At 53.5% G+C, this 19,781-nt stretch overlaps 2 protein-coding genes across 2 annotated transcripts in view; both read left to right on the forward strand.

Moving 5' to 3' along the window:
• Nucleotides 1–9,298, forward strand: part of ATXN7L2 (ataxin 7 like 2) — a 13,992-nt gene extending 4,694 nt beyond the window's left edge. Inside the window, exons 2-11 of the mRNA XM_044675937.1 lie at nucleotides 1,815–1,883; nucleotides 2,345–2,449; nucleotides 2,841–3,039; nucleotides 3,374–3,678; nucleotides 4,437–4,519; nucleotides 4,933–5,180; nucleotides 6,251–6,449; nucleotides 6,615–6,736; nucleotides 7,075–7,870; nucleotides 8,907–9,298. Coding sequence (XP_044531872.1) covers nucleotides 1,815–1,883; nucleotides 2,345–2,449; nucleotides 2,841–3,039; nucleotides 3,374–3,678; nucleotides 4,437–4,519; nucleotides 4,933–5,180; nucleotides 6,251–6,449; nucleotides 6,615–6,736; nucleotides 7,075–7,870; nucleotides 8,907–9,149 — 2,369 coding nt within the window. The 3' untranslated portion in view covers nucleotides 9,150–9,298. The remainder of the gene's footprint in view (nucleotides 1–1,814; nucleotides 1,884–2,344; nucleotides 2,450–2,840; nucleotides 3,040–3,373; nucleotides 3,679–4,436; nucleotides 4,520–4,932; nucleotides 5,181–6,250; nucleotides 6,450–6,614; nucleotides 6,737–7,074; nucleotides 7,871–8,906) is intronic.
• A 1,285-nt stretch (nucleotides 9,299–10,583) lies between these two features.
• On the forward strand, nucleotides 10,584–13,396 carry LOC123246707 (probable transmembrane reductase CYB561D1). Its single transcript, XM_044675507.1, has 3 exons — nucleotides 10,584–10,743; nucleotides 12,693–12,730; nucleotides 12,893–13,396. The coding sequence occupies exons 1-3, from the start codon at nucleotides 10,584–10,586 to the stop codon at nucleotides 13,394–13,396; spliced, it is 702 nt and encodes a 233-aa protein (XP_044531442.1).
• The last annotated feature ends 6,385 nt before the right edge of the window (nucleotides 13,397–19,781 follow it).

The raw sequence follows: 19,781 nt of genomic DNA on the forward strand, positions 1-19,781 counted from the left end.
CCCAGCTCCGCCGGCCCGACCTCCGCCGCCCGTCCCCGCCCGCTCTCCCGTAGCCTCCGCCCGCCCTCCTCGTCTGCCGCCCGGCCCCCGCTTCCGCCCCTCCCGTGCCCGCCCCCCGCTTCTCCCCTCCGCTTCAGTCCTCTTCCACGTGTTTCCCACGCACCCCGCTTCCCTGCTCCCCGTGGCCCCCAGTGCTTGCTCCTCCTCCTCCTCCTTCTCCTCTGCGTCCGCAGGCCCCCCTCCCCCCCGTCTGCTGCCGCCTTCCTCCCCTCCCCCGGACCCCCGACCCAAGCTCGGCCCCTGCGCCGCTCCGGGAGTGAGTGGGACGGCGTTGACTTCCCGTGATCTTTGTCTCGGAGCCCCCAGGAGGCACCTGGCCTTGCCGGCCTTTCGGGGTGACAGCGGGCACCGCACCCCAGAAGAAGTTTGCGAGTGAGAGGTGGAGGACGAGACCGCATGGAGCTGTCTCTGATGACACTTGTTCTCTTGAGACGTCTCCCCCGCTCCATCCCCTTCCATTATCCCTCCTGCTTGCACTTGACGGACTTAAAGCCAGAGCTGCCCCTTGTCTCGGGAATGCACACCCCCTCTCAAACCCTGCACCCCCATTTCTGGTGATTATATAAGACTGTCAACAATCCACTTAGCCTAGGGGGGAGGGGGCGGCGGCGGCGGCGGCAGACCCCGTGGTGGAAGTAGCAGAGGAAACCCCCCCAATGGGATTCCTGGTCCACCTAGAGCCTGCCCTGGGCTGACTAGGTGAGCACAGGACCATTGTCAGGGTTTGGGCGCATTTAGAACCGGAAATAGAATCAGGCAGTTGACTCAGAATTGATCCACCCCCCCAACCCCCACCCTGGGACAAGGAGGGGGCGTAGTGGAGGGAGGGGAGAAGAGTAGGTGGGAGTGGGGGAGGCTGGACAGAGCTACCTTGTACAGCTAAAAGATGTTTTTATCATCAACCCAGAACCTGAAGGTGCCAGGGCAGCCCTAGCCCAATGCTGCCTGCAGGGAGGGGAGGGGCTTGCCCAGAATGGAATCATGAGCCATGGAGCTGGAAGCTGGGTCTTTTTCCATCCTGGGACTTATTTCCCTCATCGGTTTTTGGAGGAGTTTGTTCCTCCATCAGGGCCACCAGTTCTCTGCCTGGAATGGGTTCCTCTTGCTCCAACCCAGAGGCTGAAGGGATCTGGCAGTGGCAAAAGGCCCCCAGACAGCAGTTTTTTCTGGACTGTATGAACGCTGCCTTAGCAGGACCTGGAAGGCTGGGGGAGTATGCTTTAGTGGTCTGTAGCTGGAGGTGTGGTGTTATCCCGGGGAACTTAGGGCCCTGGGGGAGGGGGAGGGAGAGGGGGAGAGTGATATGAAAACTGGAGGAGAGATTCTGAGGATCTGGAATAAAACTCTTCCAGGCCTGAAGTCATTGGTGGGGGAGGGGAGGGAGGAAGAGGAGGAAGAGGGAGACCAGAGTCTTACCCCTTTAAATGGGAAAACATTCCTTCTTGGATGGGATTTGCCCATAGTCACCCAGTAAGTCAGTAGTGGAACATGGAATAGAACCTTGTATTTCAGGATCCTAAAGGAAGCAGCTGATTCTCTTAAGGTGGGAGTCATTATGGGAACAGGGCCCTAAGCCTAAGCATCAGAAACTCTTTGAGGTCCTCCACCTTGAGAGTTCAGGCTACACTAACATGGAGAAGAACATAGAAGAGATGAGGTCTCTGGATCTTCTGACTTTAACCTGGCCACCCAACGATACAGAGGGGCTCCCCACAAGGGGAGATGGTGCTGACAGAGCTGTGTGTCTCCCTCAGGGGCTGAGCTGGAGGAGAGCAACAAGAATGGGAAGAAGAAGTTGGATGCCATGACCCTCATAAAAGAAGGTGGGAGCCAGCAGACATTAGTGCTGGGACCCAAGCAGACTGTTCACTGAGCCCTATGTGACCTCAGGCAAATCCATTTGACTTTCTAGGCCTAAATTTCCTTATCTGTAAAATGATAAAGTTGGCTCAGACAGTTTTGAGGTCCTCTCTGAATCCACATCAATTATCCTTGCTTCTTGCTGGAGAAGGCGTCAGGTCTAAAGGATGATTCCTCTTCCAAGGGTAGGAGTTTAGCTGCCTGACCCTGGCCTTCCTGGCTCCTGTGACTCTTTGGATTCTTGGAAATTGATGTCTGCTTCCCAGAAGGCACTGTTTTAGAACCAAGTGGGCCTCTCTCACATAGGTGCTCTTCCAGAGCTAGGATGGTCTTCTGGGTGGTCAGGGCAAGGGCTTTGGTATGAGGTGGAGGAGGGGCAGCTTGGGTCCTTTTCCCAACGTGATATGAGTACCTGTCGTTGCAGACATGTCCATCTTTGGGCACTGCCCTGCCCATGATGAGTTCTACCTGGTCGTGTGTAACCACTGCAGCCAAGTGGTGAAGCCTCAAGCTTTCCAGAAGCACTGCGGTGAGGGATGAGAGGGACTGGGAGGATGGGATGGAGAGAATGAGAAGAGTGACAAGGAGCAGAGAGGGCAGCAAGGAGAGTGGGGATGGCATAGGAACAATCCTGACAGTGGACAGTAAAGCACTCGCTTAGAGCTGAAATTGGGGAATATTGGGGTTGAGGCGTGACCAACAGAGACCTCAGCTCACTTTAAAGGAAGTAGAGGCCATTCTAAAGTCTGGGGTCTCAGCTTCCCAGATGATGTTTTAGGATCCTAGGCCCCCAAGGGCTAGATTCCTGAGAGGACAGGGCCCAGGAAGATGCTTTCTCATAGACCCATGAGCAGGGATGTAGGATGCAGGAGGTGGTCGATATCACTCACTCTGGGTTCCTTTGCCTTTTTTTGTGACAGAGAGAAGACATGGGCCTCTCAGCAAGCTGTATGCCCGGGCTCAGGCTTCTGCCACCTCTCAGAAATGCCATGCAGTAAATGGACAGGGCCCAGCTTGTGGGAGCCAAGGGCCCACCAAAGCCTCCTCAAAGGAGAAGGTGCAAGGGGGCCGAGGCCGGGCTAATCACCCATCTGAGAAGGCACAAAAGGATAACCTCTGGTAAGGAGAAGCCAAGGGCTTTCCTCAGGCTCCTCCCTGGCCTGGGCAGGAAAAGGTCCAAGGGGGGCAGCTAGCAGAGGAGGTGTACCACCCCTGGAGTGCCGAGGTCACTGTCCTGAGGCTGAAGAAAGTACAGCTTGTCCCCAGCTGCTTCTCGACTCTTAAGATGACTGAAGCCTCTGGTGCCCCTTGGGACTTCTCTAAGTTCTACCAGGAAAACCTCCAGAAGGCAGCACTTCCAGCTGGGGATAGAGCCTGTGCTTAGGGGGAGGCCTCTCCCCCTCCCTGCTCCTGTGATCTCTCCCTTCAGCCTGTCTCCACTCTTTCCTTCTAGCCTCTTCGTGCCTGTGGTGAATTTGGAGAAGATTTCCAGTCTCCCTAAACCTGATGGACAAGGGATCAGGGTGAACCCTAAGCCTCTGACTCCCCATTCCACTTTCCTCGGCCCACCCACTGGTCTTACCAAGGATGCCCCTGGAAAAGCCCCCACAGCTCCCTCTTCCAAAGAGCTCCCCAGCAAAGGGAACAACGACCCGGTCCTCATCGAAGGGCCTAGCCCTCAGGCCGAGGGGGGTAGCCCCCCAGAGAAGGAGCCCAGTGTTGCCAGGCTTCAGCCCAAGGCCCACAAGAAGATGGCGAGTGAGTTGGGACTCTGGAGATAGGCGTGAAGGGCAGGGGTCCTCTGCGTGATTCTCCTCTTCTCTTCTGGAAGGGCTGTTCTTAGCTCTGGCAGGTGGGGGCGGTGGGCTGGGGGTGGGTGGGAGAGGAGGCTTCAGTGAGGGGCTTCCAGGCAGGTCCAGCACAGCTTAGGGCCCTGCTGCTGCCCAGCTAGGATTTCTGTCCCCTGCGGCGGTCCTGCACATGCATCTGCCTGCTGCTCTGCGCACGCTTTCCAAAGGAAGTGTCCTGGGCAGAGTGCTGTAGGGGCTGACCTTGGCTCTGGGTTACCTTGCCAGGTGCTGAAAGGCTGCTCCTCTGAACACAACAATGACATGTGGAGATGCTCTCTCACGTTAGTTTGCCCATCTCTCTCCCCTCTCCCTGCTTGTTCTCAGGATAGCGGACAATTCGTTTTCCCTTGTAACTAGTGTTCCAGGTACAAGATGCTGCATTTATTTCCCAGTAGGTGTTGACCTTCCCTCTCCTGTTTGCTCTGGGTTTGGATGTCCCCCCAAAGGGATCACAGCTTTTGCATTTTCCTAAGTGGAGTCACTGGGTGTCTCCTATCCCCCAAACTTGACACCTAAGGGGAGCCAAAGGCAGCTTCCACCTAAGTCCCATGTTGTTCCTAGGACAATTGGTGGGGAGACTGAGACCTCCTCATGGGGCCACATGAAGCTACCCTGGGACTGTAGGAGCTGTGCACCAAGTTGAGGCTGCCTGCTCTCTCTCTGCAGGGAAGGAGTGTGATCTGAACAGGCAGTGTGGGGTAGTGAACCCAGAGACCAAAAAGATCTGTACCCGCCTGCTGACTTGCAAGGTATCCACTCTTGGGGGAGGTCAGGCCCAGGCCACCGGGAAGGAAAAGTTGGGGGAAATGATGGTATCCAGAGGGCAGCCTAGGCCGAGACCAAGCACAGGCCAGGGGGGTAGGACTGTAAGAGGAAGCTGGGCAAAGGCCATCAACCCAGAATGGGAAAGGGAAGAGATTTAGGGATGGCCTTTGACCTGAAAAGGGTCAAGAAAGGGGAGAGCAGGTTGGATTCAATTAATATTATCAATATCAATAACTAATGTTAGTTAATTGAAGCTCCTGGGGAGAAGGCAAACAATCCCTTGTGCCCCTGCCTCATGGTGCTCACCCAGATATATTCCCCACCCCAGGGTCTGTGGGTCAGACTCATACCTCTCCCTGACCCTCTGATAGAGTCTTCTCTCAAACCTGTGTTCCAGATTCACTCAGTGCATCAGCGCCGGGAGGTCCAGGGCCGGGCCAAGGACTTTGATGTGCTGGTGGCAGAGCTGAAAGCCAATTCCCGAAAAGGGGAGTCTCCCAAAGAGAAGAGCCCTGGACGCAAGGACCTGGGCCCTGAGCGCCTCTCCCAGGAGCTGCCCTCCTCAGCCCAGGCGGTGGCAGCTCTGCCTGGCACCACCTTCCCAGCCAGGGCCAAACAGATCTATCCCTACTGTGCGCTGCCTCGGTAAGGGCTCAGCCCCCACTCTGGGTCTGGGCTGCACGTACTCTGCCCTCAGATCTTCAAGAGATAGACTAGAGAGCCAGTGATGGACCCTCCTGGAAAGTTAACAACATTTTGCTTTCTTCCACTTTCAGAGGTTCTAAGCTCTGAGAGGTGCACTTTCGCCTATAGGAGGGCAGTGTGATAATTAGATTGTCTACACTGCCCATCTTTAGATTTAATCACTAAAGGTGAGAGCACCTCCAAATTCTGGGAGGTCTTTAACCCATGTGTGCTAGAGTGGGTTATTATTAAATCTAAAGATGGGCAGTGTAGACTTAATCTAATTATCACAATCCCCCTGTGATCATTTGGGAGACTGGTCTCCCCAGTTGATCCTTTGGGAGGATTGTGATAATTTTCCCCCTTACAGCAGAGATAGGAAAAGCAGCGAAGGGGTGGTGGCTGCTAGGTCCTCCTCCCCCCCTGACCTTAGGATCCAGGCAGATGATATTTATTGTGCTTCATCTTCCTGATCCTGGTTCCTCGTCATAAAGATATTTCTGGGGCCTGCAAATTGGACTAGGAGCTTTAGAGGAATCAGGGAGAAAGGTGCTTGTTCCTCATGTGTTCCTGGGCTTTGGGAACTCTGAGGAGCACAGAGCCCAGTCCCATGTTCAGGGAGGCCCCCTGCTCTCCCTCTGGAACCTTCCTTACTTGGCAGATGATCAGACAGAAGCTTTGAAAGACAGTGACAAGGCCATGTCTAGACAGTGAGCCAGTGAACATCCTCTCTCAGTTGTCCCTTGGTGTACAGTAGCATGCTGGGGATTGGGAGGGGGGGTGGTTCTGTCCCCTCTTCTTCAGGGACCTCCCTCTCCACTGGGCTGACCCGTGTGGCTGTCAGTGTGTGGAGGGGGGCAATTTCTTGGGTGTGATTGATTCAGGGATTCAGGGAAATGAGTCTGACTGTGCAGGCTGGGTGTGGGCAATGGTGGCAGAGCGTTTGCCCATCTGCGAAGGCCGGATGTCCTTGGGAGCAGGATTCAGGCTTTCAGACCCAGCCCCTGTCATGTTTTCTCTGGCCCCTCCAGGTCACGGGTCTCCTCTGAGAGTGAGCTAGATGATGAAGGCCCTTGCGGCGGTGACAGAGACCCAGGCTTGTTCCCTTTCCCTCTGCCTCGGGCTGGGGCCCAGGCTTCCAGTGAGGAAAGCGAGGAAGATGGAGCCCCAGAAGACCTCCACCATGTTCCGGACTGTCATTATGCAACTCGGCCCCCTCGGCCCCAGGCAGTGAGTGCTTGAAGCCTGGCTCACCTCTCCCTCCAGACACCCCACTCTCTCCCCTCTTTTGCAGACATTAGAGGGCATGTGTGGGGGGCCACACACCCCCATGAGGATTTGGGCTGAGGCACTTGGCAGGCGCCACTCACCAGCATTTTCCTTTCTTGCATCTAGTTCTGCACCTTTGGTAGTCGGCTGGTAAGCCCGGGGTGTTACGTGTTTAGTAGGCGGCTGGACCGGTTCTGCTCAGCGCTCAGCTCCATGCTGGAGCGACATCTCAGCTCCCATATGTGGAAGTAAGTGTCTCCCTCAGCTGCAGCCCCCTCATTCCCCTCCGAAGCTCTAGGCCTGGGAGAACCCACTCCTGGAGAAGACCTAGTGGGCTCTTACCTCATTGCTGCCATTTTTCTTCTTGGGGACACCTGGGGTGCTTTGGGCTTGGCTTGGGAGCTTGTGCCAGGGCAAGGCCAAGAAGGGGGAGACATCAAGAATGGGGCTGTGAGGCAGGGATGACTCTGGGCCCTCACCCTCTCCTACCAGCCAGCAGGTGGCAGCAGAGCTCGGCGTTTGTTTGCTGCTTTGGGGCCGGGGCCTTGGGGTGCTCTGGCTCAGGTTGTCCTCTTCTTTTCTGCAGGAAGATCCCACCGGCGGCCGAACCTCCGTCTCACCTCCTCGTCTCTCCCCCGCCCGTCCCCCTGAGCCCTTCCTCGGCAGGCACCTGCCCCCGTCTTTCTGGTCCCAGCCATAGGCCCCCCTTCCCACCCTCTGCACCCATCACCAAGGACAACCCAGCCCCCAGCTACCCTGCAGGTTCTCCCAGCGTGGGGGCCGCCTGCAGCCAGGCCGAGTGCATGGGTGGGAGTCAGGCCATCACCTCACCGCTGCCTGCCAACACCCCTTCACCCTCCTTCAGTAAGCTGCCTCCTTCCAAGGCCAGCAAGCTGTCTAAGGGCAAGGATGGGGCTGACGTGGAGGCTCCATCCCGCAAGAGGAAGTTGTCCCCCGGCCCTGCAGCCTTCAAACGGACCTGTATCCTGGATCCTCCTGGGAAGGGCAAGCCCACAGGCTGTCGAGCCCTCCCCACCAAGACTAAGCCAGCCCTGGGCATAGGGCTCAATGGGGCAGTAGGACCCCGGGTGAAAAGGGCAGGGCCCCTGGACTGTCGGGGCTCCCCACATACACCCCCAGCGCCCGTCAAGGCCTCCCAGCTGGAGAACCGGGGGGCAGCTGGCCATCCAGCCAAAGCTCTCCAGCCTAACTGCCTCTCTGAGGAAGAGGCCAAGAAGAGGAAAAATCTGGCCACGTACTGCCGGCCAGTGAAGGCAAAGCACTGCCCCGCAGGGCCCCCAGCAGCCGACTCGGCCTGTTCTGTGCGCAGGAAGAAGCCCAGCCCGGCCCTGGGCTTTGAGGAGAAGTGCACCACGCTGAAGGTACCATGCCTAGGGAAGGCAGGGGAGCTGGAAGGAGGGATCAGGGGATGGGGGATGACCAGATTGAGCCCCTCCTTCCCCTTTCCTATTGGACAAATAGGGGACACCCAGGAATGGGGAGTGCTGAGCACATCTAGAGAGGAGGGGGCAGATGGAAATGGAAGAGGAGAGTGGTAGGGAAGGGAAGGGAAGGAAAGGATTAGAAAGAAAGGCAAAATGGACTCCCCAGGACTGTCTTAGCACCAGGGTAGGAGAAATTAGTCCAAGATGTATTCCTGATTTGGTGGATCCACTCTGCCCCAAAACCTAGCAGGGGAGACACTGCATTTCACATGTTCCCTAATTAAGGGGGTCTCATCTCCTGGATTGGTTCTGGCCCTCCCTGCAGTAACTGGGAATTACCTCTGTTTCTTTGGGAAAGAAGGCCAGGATCTAGGAACTTGAGTCCTTTTAGAAGAGGATGGATGGAGAAATGGTGGAATGAAGTGTAGGCCACCTGGCCAGGAGCATGATATTCAAGAGGCAGTTCAGGAAGGGCTATTTGTTAGTAGATTTGTCTCTGGGGAGAATGGCCTAACTTAGCCCAAGGTCCTCAGGCTGCCCCTGAACTTGGGGATGTTGCTTACATGGCACTACATGTGTGTGTCTGTATCATTTAACAATCTGTGTATATAATAGCCCCATTCTGGCTTCTAATACCAGGACCAGGATTATATTTTTGGAGTAGTGGGGGTCTCTAGGGATTTCTGCTGCCAACATACTGGTCTTCCAGCTCCCTACCTTCCCATTGTGGGCCAGGGTAGTTCCATCTTTGCAGAAAGTTTTTTGGAAACCTGAAAATTCTAGTTATGATTTCCCATGTGCCCTAGGGCCAAGAGGAAGGGAAAGAGTTGACTCTTCAACTCCCCCTCCCTGCCATGCCTTCTTGGTGATAGCAGTGGGAGGGAAGACCCTAGGAGCCCTCACTGAGGAGCATTACTTCCTCATCACTGTCCCTGTGGAAAGCTGCAGCTCTGACACCATAAGGTTTCCTTAGAATTCACTGGAGGCAGCCCTTGGACCGCCACATTCATGTTCCCCTGCTGCTGCTGCTGCCACCACCGCCGCCACCACCACTGCAGGTGCTGCGAGTCCTGAATCAGACTCCTTCCCTGGCCCAGGGCTGGAGGCCCACTGGCTGCAGATGATTCACAAGGAGGACACGCTCTTCCCAGGCCAGTGCTTCCCCCCACACAGGTCTTTCTTGCCTCTTGTCTTCCTGCAGTCAAAAGCGCATTAATGAGAAAGTGCCTGCCCATCGCAACGGAGCTGCCAGCGCCTCCTCCCTCTCCAGGATCCAGGCCCCAGGCTGCTGCTGCTGCCGCTTTTTATAACTTTATATTATTTTTTTTAAGAAAAAAAACTCTATAAAAATACCTCAAGACTGTCTCCCTGTTCTGTTACTGCCAAACATAACAAAAAAAACAACACAGAAAAGGGAAAAAAATGGAAGGAAATGAGTTTACTTCCTCCTCATCTCTGATCCCTCTTTGGGAGGTGAAGCATCAAGGGCAGCCAGATGCAAGGTCCCATGGATAGCTTTGTTGATTTTTGTCTTTAAAGAAATCTCTAAAGAGGGCAGCTGGTTGGCACGGTGAATTGAGAGCCAGGCCTAGAGACAAGAAGGTTCCAGATTCAAAGTTGACCTCAGACACTATCTAGCTGTGTGACCCTGGGCAAGTCACTTAACTTCCATTGCCTAACCCTTGCCAACTCTTTTGCCTTGGAACCAATACAGATTGGTATTGATTCCAAGATGGAAGGTAATGGTTTAAAAAAAAAAAAAAAGACATCTTTATGGAAATTGCTAGGACCTCTGGAGCCTTGGTGTTCTTCCAGAGGGTGGGGAGAAATTGGGGATTTGAAGGGTGCCCTAGCGAAAACGAGAGAGTATTTGGAGCCTCCCAGGTCCCCCCTACAGGGAAAGCTTTACTCCAGTCTCCTCTGGTTCCAGTGACTTCTTTCCCCTAGCAGCCCCTGAAGTTGCTGCCAGAAGGATGACAGATTGCTGTGCTCGATTTGTGTCTCCCTCCCATGTTTCTTTTGCCCGTAGGTTGGAGCGGATTTGGCATTTCCCTTGGGGCCTAGGGGACAAGGCCTGCTTTGGTCCCTCTCTCCCTGGGGGCTTTTGGCCCTGGATCTGGCCCTGACTGCAGGACTCCGATCTAGGCAAGGGCCCTTTCCCGGAGAAGGCTAGGAAAGTCTTCCTTGGTTCCTGGCCTATGTTTTCCCTCCCTTGCGCCTTCCTCTCCCGCTGGGGATCACAGGATCGCAGGAGGATGGAAGTGAGGAGGGTGGATCCCGATAGGGCGCGAGCCTGGGCTGGGGGCTCTAGCGCCGAACCCCAGGCACCCTGGGGCTAGGGGCAGCACTAAGTTGCGCTGGCTCGTTCCCATGCACCTCAGAGCCGGAGCCTAGTGGGTTTGCAGGGAATGCCGCGACCCTGCAGGCACGCCGGCTCCCTCCCTGCCCTTCCCGGAGCAGGGCCGGCGACACACTCCTGGGACGGCGGGCTTCTTCCCAGGGCGCCAGAGGGCGCTGCTGGCGACACCGCCGCGCCTCCGATCGCGTCCCGGGGGAGGAGCCGCTCCCGTCGCTGTCACCGACGCCACGCTCAGGAACCCGGAAGCGGCGGCCCGGCGGCTGGGAGAAGCCGGCCCCCAGCAGCCTGGCCATGCAGCCCCCGCCCGTGGGGCCGGTCCTGGCCTCAGCCTCGGCTGCCGCTAAGGAGCCGCGGCTGGCCCGCTGGTTGCGCTGTGGCAGCGGCATTCTGGCGCACCTGGTGGCTTTAGGCTTCACCCTTTTCCTGACCGTGCTGTCCCGGCCCGGGACCAGTGAGTAAGGGTGGGACCCGAGAGTAGGGAGGCAGGGGCGGGGCCGCGGTTGAAGGGAGGGCCAGTTCTCAGGGGGCGGGGCAAAAGGGCGAGGGGTGGGGTAAGACAACCTTCTTGGGGCGGGGCCAGAGAATGAATGAAAAGCAGGTTTCCAGTCGGTTGGGGGGGGAGAGAGGGACGGACAGAATAGCGCTTTGAGGGCGGGGCCAGAGAATGAATGAAAGGCAGGCTTCCAGTGGGATGAGGCTAGAGAGGGAGAGGCAGGGCCGAGCGGTGCCTTCGGGGCGGGGCTAGAGAATGAATGAAAAGCAGACTTCCAGTGGGATGAGGCTAGAGAGGGAGGGGAAGGGAGGAGCTGTGTCTTGGGGGCGAGGCCGAAGAATGAATGGAGGACTGGCTTCCAGGGAGATAGGGTCAGACGGGCGGGGAGAGGCAGAGCAGATTCTTGGGGGTGGGGCCGGGGAATGAATGAAGGGCTTGCTTCCAGTGGGGCGGGGCTAAGAAGGGAGGGGGTAGGGCCAGTTTCTGGGGGGTGGTACTAAGAAGTGAAGGGTCTTCCCCTGGAAGGTGAAGGGTCGAGTCCTTGTCCTGAGATGATGATCAGCTCAAGAACCTGGAATGTTAAATTCTGGGGAGGAGAGGACAGTCGGGGGAGGGGGGAGGACATCTCTGTTCAAGTATCTGTTCCGCTGTAACATGGAAGATTCTGGTCCCAGGGGGTTCAAGGACCCTACCAGTGCTGCAATGGGTAGAAGTCGCAGAGAGCTCAATTAGGCCTTATGGCAAGAGAAACTCTGTAAGGTATTCAGCCATCTCGAAGTGGAAAGGGCTGTTGGGGAGGGGAGGGTCCTCCTACTCCTGTCATCATTAGGCCACTGGTCTTGATTCTTTCATGCAGACCTTGGGTTAGTTGGACATTAAAACTCTCATATTCAGTGATTCTGAAGAGTTAGCCGCCGGGTGGTGGGGCCAGAGGTACTGAGAGGAAGACTCTTGGGAGTTCCTGAAGGTTGGGGTCGGGGAGGGATAGCTTCAAGGTTGTGAAACTAGAGAGAAGAGTGGGAGAAGACAGGTTCGGGAGGATGAGTCTTAGAAAGAAGGAAGGACTGGTCAGGGTCAGGGAGGGTTAGGCTTTTAGGGACAGACCAAGAGAGGGAGGAATGGGACAGAGAAGGTTCCCTAGAGTAGCTGCAAAGAGGGAAATCTGGACACCCATTGTAGGACAGGGTTAGAGAAAGCATTTGGGAATTGACTACCTGGAGGGAGACAGAAGAGTGTGGGGGCAGGGGAAGAGGTTTTTGGTTTGGGACTGGGGAGAGGTAAGGGTAGAACCAGTGATGGAGAGTGGGGCCAGAGAAGGAGATTCTGAGGAGCAGGGCCAAGGAGGGGGAGGGAAGGGAGTATAGTTTCCTGGGGATGGGGTCCTAGGAGTATATGCTAGAGAAGACTTTCCTGAGGGTTGAGGTTAGGGACGGAGAAGAGAGGAAGAATAACTCATAGGAGCCAGGAAGGGAAGGGCAGGCAGTTGGAGGATAGGGCCAATGAAGGCAGATGCTGGTTGGGGCCATCATGCTATTTAGTGTGTAGGAGGAAATAGTATAAGATTGTAGAGAAAAGCTTGAGTTTGGGGGGGAGTGGGTGTGGATGCCACGGCAACCTAATATAAGGGTCAGTTTCCCAAAGAGAGGGATAGTGGGAGGAACGATGAAGTGAATTGAAGGCTAAACCAGTAGGGACCCAGCAAGGAGTTCCTGGCATGGTATATTCACTACTGGTGAAGGGTATGGGTAGCAGGGGGATCAGACCAGGTGTTTCCTTTTACCCTTTGTTCTTGCTTATGATTTGGGATAGACATCTCTTAGTGAATGGGCTCTCTTAGGATGAGAGGATAGCCTTGGGATAGAGAAATTGAGATGAGTGGCTCTCAGTCTCCTCTCTCTGATTTTCAGGTCTCTTTTCCTGGCACCCTGTGTTCATGGCCTTGGCGGTAAGTCGCATTTTTCATTTAAATCCTTTCATCTTACTGTGGCTTGAATCCTTAGGCCTCTCAGCTTCCTTTCCCTCTGACTTTGCTGTCAACTGAAGCTTCCCTTCATTTCTTCTTTCTGGGAGGCTGGCTCATTTAAGATGTCCTCATTTGTATTTGCAGTTCTGCCTGTGCATGGCTGAAGCCATCCTGCTCTTCTCTCCTGACCACTCCCCATTCTTCTTCTGCTCACGAAAGGCCCGGATCCGACTACACTGGGTAGGGCAGACTCTGACCATCTTGTGTGCTTTCCTGGGCCTGGTCTTCATCATCTCCAGCCGGACCCGAAGTGAGCTGCCTCATCTTGTGTCCTGGCACAGCTGTGTGGGATCTCTGACACTGTTGGCCACTATCGGGCAATCCTTGTGTGGCCTTAGCCTCCTCTGCCCTCGGGCGGCCAGGGTCTCTCGTGTGGCTCGTCTCAAACTCTATCACCTGACATGTGGGCTGGCGGTCTACCTGATGGCCACATTTACAGTGCTCTTGGGCATGTACACGGCATGGTTCCAGGCTCAGATCAAAGGGGCTGCCTGGTACCTGTGCCTATTCCTGCCTGTCTATCCAGCCCTGGTGATAATGCATCAGATCTCCAGTGCCTACTTGCCAAAGAAAAAAATGGAAATCTGATTCTGAATTTCCTCCTGGATTCCCTCCCTCTTCCTCTTAGGTCCCTCCTCCTTGGGGTAGGGCAGTTGCTTTCTTCTTCTGTGGCTTTTCCAATATTATTCCCCAAACCCATTGAGGCAACCTGGCATTTTAGAAACCCAGGTTGCTGTTGGGTGGTGGCTGAAAAGTCCAGTAACAGAATACCATTAGAATCAGGCAGAAGAGAATGATGGTGGGCAGTAGGTAAGCTTGAGGTCAGAGGCATTGTGAAGAACTGGGGTTGCTCAGGAGCTAGTTATATTTGGTTATGAAGGGAAATTAGGAATGGATACAATATGTAATCTACTGAAGAGGCAGGGTGGTATAGGAGTCAGGAGACCTGGCTGCTCCTGGTTCTAGCTCTACCACAAACCAATGAGGTGGCTTTAGTATGTTTAGTATTGGGCTGCCTCCAGTGGAGGGGAAGAGGGTATACCTGGGACCTCTTCTTGGGTGCAGTGGTCAAGCTTTGTAGATGCCGAGGGCCTGTGTCACGGTGGGTCCTAGACTCTGGATGGTGAAGCATTAGAGTCACTTAAATACTTTGTGGGGGTGGAGATCAGAAAACTAAGCCACCCCTGGCTGGCTTTGACACTCACCTGCCAGAGCCTCTTGAGCCCTCACAAACATTTATTGGGACTTGAGAATTGAGCACTGTTTTTAGGGTGAGTTTCATAGGAGCAGGTTCAATTGTACCATGTTGGATCCTGGGGCTTGCTGGATTTTCTCTTTTCCCTTGAGTACTATCTCCAGGAAAGGATGATGGCCCCAACAATTTTGATCCATTGCCTTTGCTCTTCCTAGGACTTTCATTCTCACCTTAGTACAGTCTTTTCTGAGAGTGGGAGAGGTTGCATTGACCCGCATTAGGGCTGAGGAGTGGTGGTGGTGGCTGTGCAGAGATGGACAGATATACGTGAGAGTCAGCTTATAGGTTAATGGGACAAAAAAGGGTGGTGAGGGAGCCTCTCCATCCAACTTATCCTTTGTTCTTCCTCTCTTCCCATTTTTTGATCCTTCCTTAGACCCCATCTCTTATCACATTGTGTCCTGGAGGGTCAGGGTTTTTGGTCCAGGGTTCCTGGTTGGTTAAATTTGGTACTACATGCCAAGGGATAGATTCACAGTAGAACAGTCTGTCTTTTGACAACTGGTACCCGAGTTCCCTCCATTATCCCAAGGCCTTTCCTTTGTGTGATATTTAACTGGCAAACTGGCATATTATAGTCCATCTTAGCCAAAGGGGATTGAGCCCCGAGGGGAGGGCAAAACTTAGGGAAAGTCCATTACAGAAGGAATTCAAAGGAGGAACCTTGGGACAGTGAAGGGAACTCAGGGGATCCCCAGAAGGACTGGAGTCCAGGACCAGACAAGTAGATTGCTACTGGTGGTAGTGGATCAGTGGGCTTTGGGATGAAGTTCTTCAATGCCTGCATGGCAGGTGCCTGGGCCTCAGGCCAAGGTATTGGCATGGATGAGCACAAAGAGTGGGGGAGAGGAAGGAAGAAGGCCCTTCTGCACAGGACGGTGTCCCAGGAGTGTGGAGGGGCTAAGGCAGCTTCTGATTATCAGGCAGCCTTGAGTGATCATGCAGATGAGTGACGAAGGGTGAGGTTCTCCCTAACCACCTTGGCCTTTTTCTGATTTCTGCTCCTTTCCAAACGGTCAATGCAGAACTGTGGAGTAGCCTTTGTTTTGATGAGCAGAGGGAAAAGTGCACAGCTGATCTTCCATAGCTTGGGTTTTGATTTGAGGTTGGAGCAAGGGGAAGGGACAGCCCTCTGGGAACTCTTGTGGGCACAATGCTATCCTTTAGACCCCATTTGCCGTGTGGTCCCATCTCCCCACCTTTGGCCTGTGCTGAGTGGGGCTTGTCCTGATGGCAGCTCCCAGAGGGCTGGCGGTGCTCTGTGGCTCTGCAGTCCTGGCCTGAGAGCTGAGCGGTGGCAGTGCTGCAATACAGTCTGAGCTTGCCTGGGGTGTTATAACCTCCCAGGTGGTGAGGGGGCGGCCAGGCGGGTGTGTTGACAGCCAGCCAGCAGTTTGCGTGGGCTGCACCAGCTGATGTCTATTCCCGGCCCTAGTTAGGGAGAAGCCATTTCTGTTCTCCAAGAGCAGGGCCCTGGCTGCCCTGGCCTCCCGGCATCCTCTGCCCCTCTGTCCTCCTGGCCAGCCTGGAGAGCTAGAGACACTTGCGGCCAATTGTAGAAGGCCTGGTTTGGCCGGCCAGCTGTAATGTGGGCAGTCATTCGCCAGAGGGAGCCCGCTTCCTTGGCAGGAGAAGCTACCTCGCTCTTCCCTCCTCCACCTGGCTTCCCATCCAGCCCCAGCAGCTGGACCCCCATTAGCCCTCTATGCCAGGGCTCTGTCCCTCCAGCTGGGCTGGTGGTAGCTGCCGGCTGTCTGGAGCTCTTTCGTCCGCCCCTCCTTCCCTGCTAACCTCATCTGGGATGCTTGGCTTCATTGAGGAGAGGCAGAGGCCTGTGGCTGCCTCCTGTCCCATGATGAGGAAGGGCCACTCCTCCTGGGAGCCAGAGCACTTGTGTCTTGAAAAGCATGGCATGCCATTTGCACAGAAGCATGTATTAGGATCGCTATGCTCTGGGCCTCTGAAAAATGAACCTGTAATCAGGGTCAAGCAAATAGTAAGGGTATTGGATGAATAAGATACAGATGTTGAAGCTGAGCCATTTAATTCAGTCCCAGATTAAGGCGCTTTCCTCCACACCTCTCCTGGCCACACTGCTTCCTCATACAGCTTCCTCTAGACTGGGAGGAAGCTGGGAGCTCCCTGCAGTGAAGTCTGGGAGAGGGGAGGGGAGCACCACCTGGCCTATTTCTCCTCTCCTTTCCATTCTTCCCCATCCTGCCATTAGAGAGTGGCCTCTTCTCATTCTGGGCAGTCCCATCCCTTTTCTTTTTTCATTCCACCCCACCCTGTGCACTGATTCTCCATAGCTTCTTTTTGAAACCTCAGTGTGGGAGATCCAGGCCCCCTCCCTGAGACAGCTGGCTGCTGTGCCAAGGTCTGTTCAGAATTAATAATAATCATTAGCTGACACGATGCAGGCGCTTTCAGCTCCAGATCTCTAAGCACTTGGAAGGCTGAGTCAGGCAGCACTCATTTCTCCTCCCTGCCCTCCCACCTCCTTAATGGGGTGGTGTCTTGGTGGGAAGGAAACCAGGAATCTTCTCTCCTGGCCTTTCATTGAGAGCCTTGCCTTTCTGAGTGGGAGGATAGAGCCTGGTGATCTAACCGGACTGTTAGGCCCAAGGACAATGGTGTCTAGCTTGGTGGATGAAAGCTGATACCCTGAGCCCTTGGTGTCCTTCCTGTTTGCTCTGCTGCTCCTGTATCCTTGGAGCCTGAAGGAAGCCCCAGTGCCATGGTCTCAGCCTTTGCTTGGCTCAGAACTTTGAGAGCCTTTTATCTGCTTGTCTGACTTGCATGGAGAGACTGTGTCCTTGGGTGGGAAAAGGCACAGCCCAAGATTGGAGGCTTGGCTTCTGCCACTATGACAAGCTGTGTGACCTTGAGTTCCTCACTTATCACCTGTTCCTATCTACCTCAAAAGGTGTCATAAGGGTTATATGGAGAGAGGTGGGCAGGCCCAGTGAAGAAAGCACTTGAGTTCAAATTCTGACTCTGCCTTGAGCAAGCCACTTAACCGGAATCTACAACCTCATTTGTAAAATGGGGAGAATACTTTGTACTACCTACCTCATAGGGTGGTTGTAAGGATCAAATCATAAAATGGATGTGAAAGTGCTCTGTAACTGTAAATGCTGTATGAAGAGAAGCTGCTGTAACAGATATGAAAGCACTTTAATTATAAAGCACTCTGCACATGTAAAATGGTGGTATGTGATCTTCCTCATCCTTCCACTTTGTCCTACAGGCAGCAGGTGCCCACTTAAATGTTTATTGGGAAGATGGGCATCTCCTGAACATCTCAGCCATTACCCTTTGCAGGTTGGGCCTTTTCTCTCCAGGGACCTAAGGCCTCTTTGTGCTGTGGTTCCATTGGCAGCCTCAGGCTGTTGGAACTGGCATCACAATACAACTCCTCCCCAAAGCTTTCTATTGAAATTAAAAGAAAAAAAAAAAAAGCCATGAAAGCAGTTCCATTTGCATTAGGCAAAGAATAATTTCCATTCCATTTGTCTGAGAATAGCCAGTAAGTCTGCCTGGGGTAGAAGCAGAGAGGCAGGAGAGAGATAGAAGCTGTATAGCAGCAGAGACCTGAGTATTCATTCTTCATCATAATTGTTTCTCTCAGTCCCAGGATCCAGGAATTAAATGCTAGTCAGGCTTTGTGGGCAATGCAGTCTTTGCCAACATAGGGCTTGGAGATGTGAGCTAGTATTCGGCTGAATGGGCTAATGCTGCCTATGCTGGAGCCAATAGGGGTTGGGTTAGATCTAGAGAGTGGGACTAAGCCAGAGGGCAGAGCTTAGAGAGTAGATGTGCAAACCTCCAGAGAGCCTATGGAATGGTTCACACAGATCCCAAATTCCTCTCAAGGACTAGACCAGGATTCTGTTCATCTATTTGACTCATTGTCAGAATTTCTTAGGGTCAAGTAACTTTTTTACCTCCTTGTCTTTTGATGCCATTTATATATATACATATATATATGTATACATACACACATATGTCAGTCTGTTTCTAAGTCAACTCTTCAGATTAGGAATAATGTCAAGCGGCCAGATAGAACATTTCAGGGGGCCCCGCATCTGGCCCGCGGGACATAGTTTGACCATCACTGCCACTACAACGAGTAGGATACAATACAATGAAACTTCAAAAGAGTTGCCTTAGAAACAGACTGACAGATGAACATTTCCTTTCCTTTGGCCCCCTCTTTAAAAAGTTTGCCCATCACTGCTCTAGACACGAGAGATTCCAAAGTTAATCTAGAGATAAAGGAAGGCCTCAAATAAGTCAGATTAGGCTGGACACACAAGTTCATGGCCATTGGATGGACACCTTTAGGAGAGCAGTGGTGGGGATGAGGGAGAAGTGGCCTTAAACAGTAGGTACCCACATCCATTTCAGGTTGTGGTGACTTCTCCCCTCTATTCCAATGTTGATTCTGTTCCATCCCCTCAGCATAATATAAGCTCCTTTAGGCCAGGATTTGTTCCATTTTATAGCTATAGCCCTTGAACTATGCCTCCCAGAATTAACCACTCTTAGAACTTCCTTGCTTTTTGAACAGACAATTAATTCCCCTCTAGGCCATGCCTTCTCTGGTCTGTCTTCCAAAGGCAACAGCTATGCCAGAGCAAGGCCAAAAGGCCATTAGTTTGAGCATGGGGTCTTCACTGTTTCTCAAGCACTTGACCTTTTTATCCCACACAGAAATGATGAAGAGGCTTGACTCTAGCAGATGATGAGCTTTCTTCTCAGTACCCTGGAGAGGGAGAGTTCAGCATGGGCTTAAGAGCTCACCCTGGCCAGAACAGAGAAGCTGTGGGTCCTGTCCGGCTGGGGCCTAAGCATTTTCTACACTGTGGGTGGGAGGAGGAGAGAGGCTCCTGTATTGGTTTCCTGGGAAACAAGATAAGTAATAAAGGGACTGCAGTTGCAAAGAGGGAAGGAGGAGATCATAGATCAGGCTGGGGAGAGAGGAGAGCAGATTTCTGGCAGAGAGACTCCTAGGACTCTTACCCTGTCTTTCTCTTTTCTGAGATGAGACAACTGTTGTATGGATCCCCAGCAGGGCTACACCAGAGCAGGAGCCAGGGAGAGCAGCACTGTATCTAATATGAAGAGTGAACAATGCCAGCAGGACCTGCCAAACTTTACAGGCAAGGTCCAAGAGCTAGTGCTCTAAACCCCCTTAGGACTGGGGAGAGAAGAGCATCCAAACAGAGAGACAGAGGGTTTAGTTTAAGCCCAAACTGGTCCAAACTCTTATGATTCCCTTTCCTATTGGCGAGTCTCTGGATGACACAGTCACTTGGTTTGGAAGAGCTTCACAAAAACAATGCTGTTAATTACTAAAATTATTCAGGCTTCCTAACTTATTCTTCATACTCTATTCCTTTTAGCCTTCAAGAAGGGAATACAGCTCTGAGGAGCCAGAAAACCTGTTAAGTTCAGGTTGGGGAAATTTATTCTGGTTTCTAGGAGAACGTAGGTACTAAAAAAGGTGGGGATTGTAACTCTGTCCCAGGCAATGCCCAACACATATTACTGGCCTATCAAATGAAAGGTTCTATGGTCTGAGATTAAAGTTAAAATTTTGGAAAGTGAGCTACATTCCCAGCAACCTGGTATTATTTAACACAATCCAAGCATTTTTCATAGACGCTAATGAATAACACACTCAGGCATGTTGCCTGAGCCAGTGACTTCAGG

This window comes from Gracilinanus agilis, chromosome 4, assembly GCF_016433145.1.
Source record: "Gracilinanus agilis isolate LMUSP501 chromosome 4, AgileGrace, whole genome shotgun sequence".
Taxonomy (NCBI): Eukaryota; Metazoa; Chordata; class Mammalia; order Didelphimorphia; family Didelphidae; genus Gracilinanus; species Gracilinanus agilis.

Bases quoted from the DNA above. Each gene is read 5' to 3' on its own strand.
- LOC123246707 (XM_044675507.1), top strand. From the start codon at position 10,584: ATGCAGCCCCCGCCCGTGGGGCCGGTCCTGGCCTCAGCCTCGGCTGCC. The intron at 10,744-12,692 runs GTGAGTAAGGGT...TCTGATTTTCAG, and splicing joins GCTGTCCCGGCCCGGGACCA to GTCTCTTTTCCTGGCACCCT. The intron at 12,731-12,892 runs GTAAGTCGCATT...TTGTATTTGCAG, and splicing joins CTGTGTTCATGGCCTTGGCG to TTCTGCCTGTGCATGGCTGA.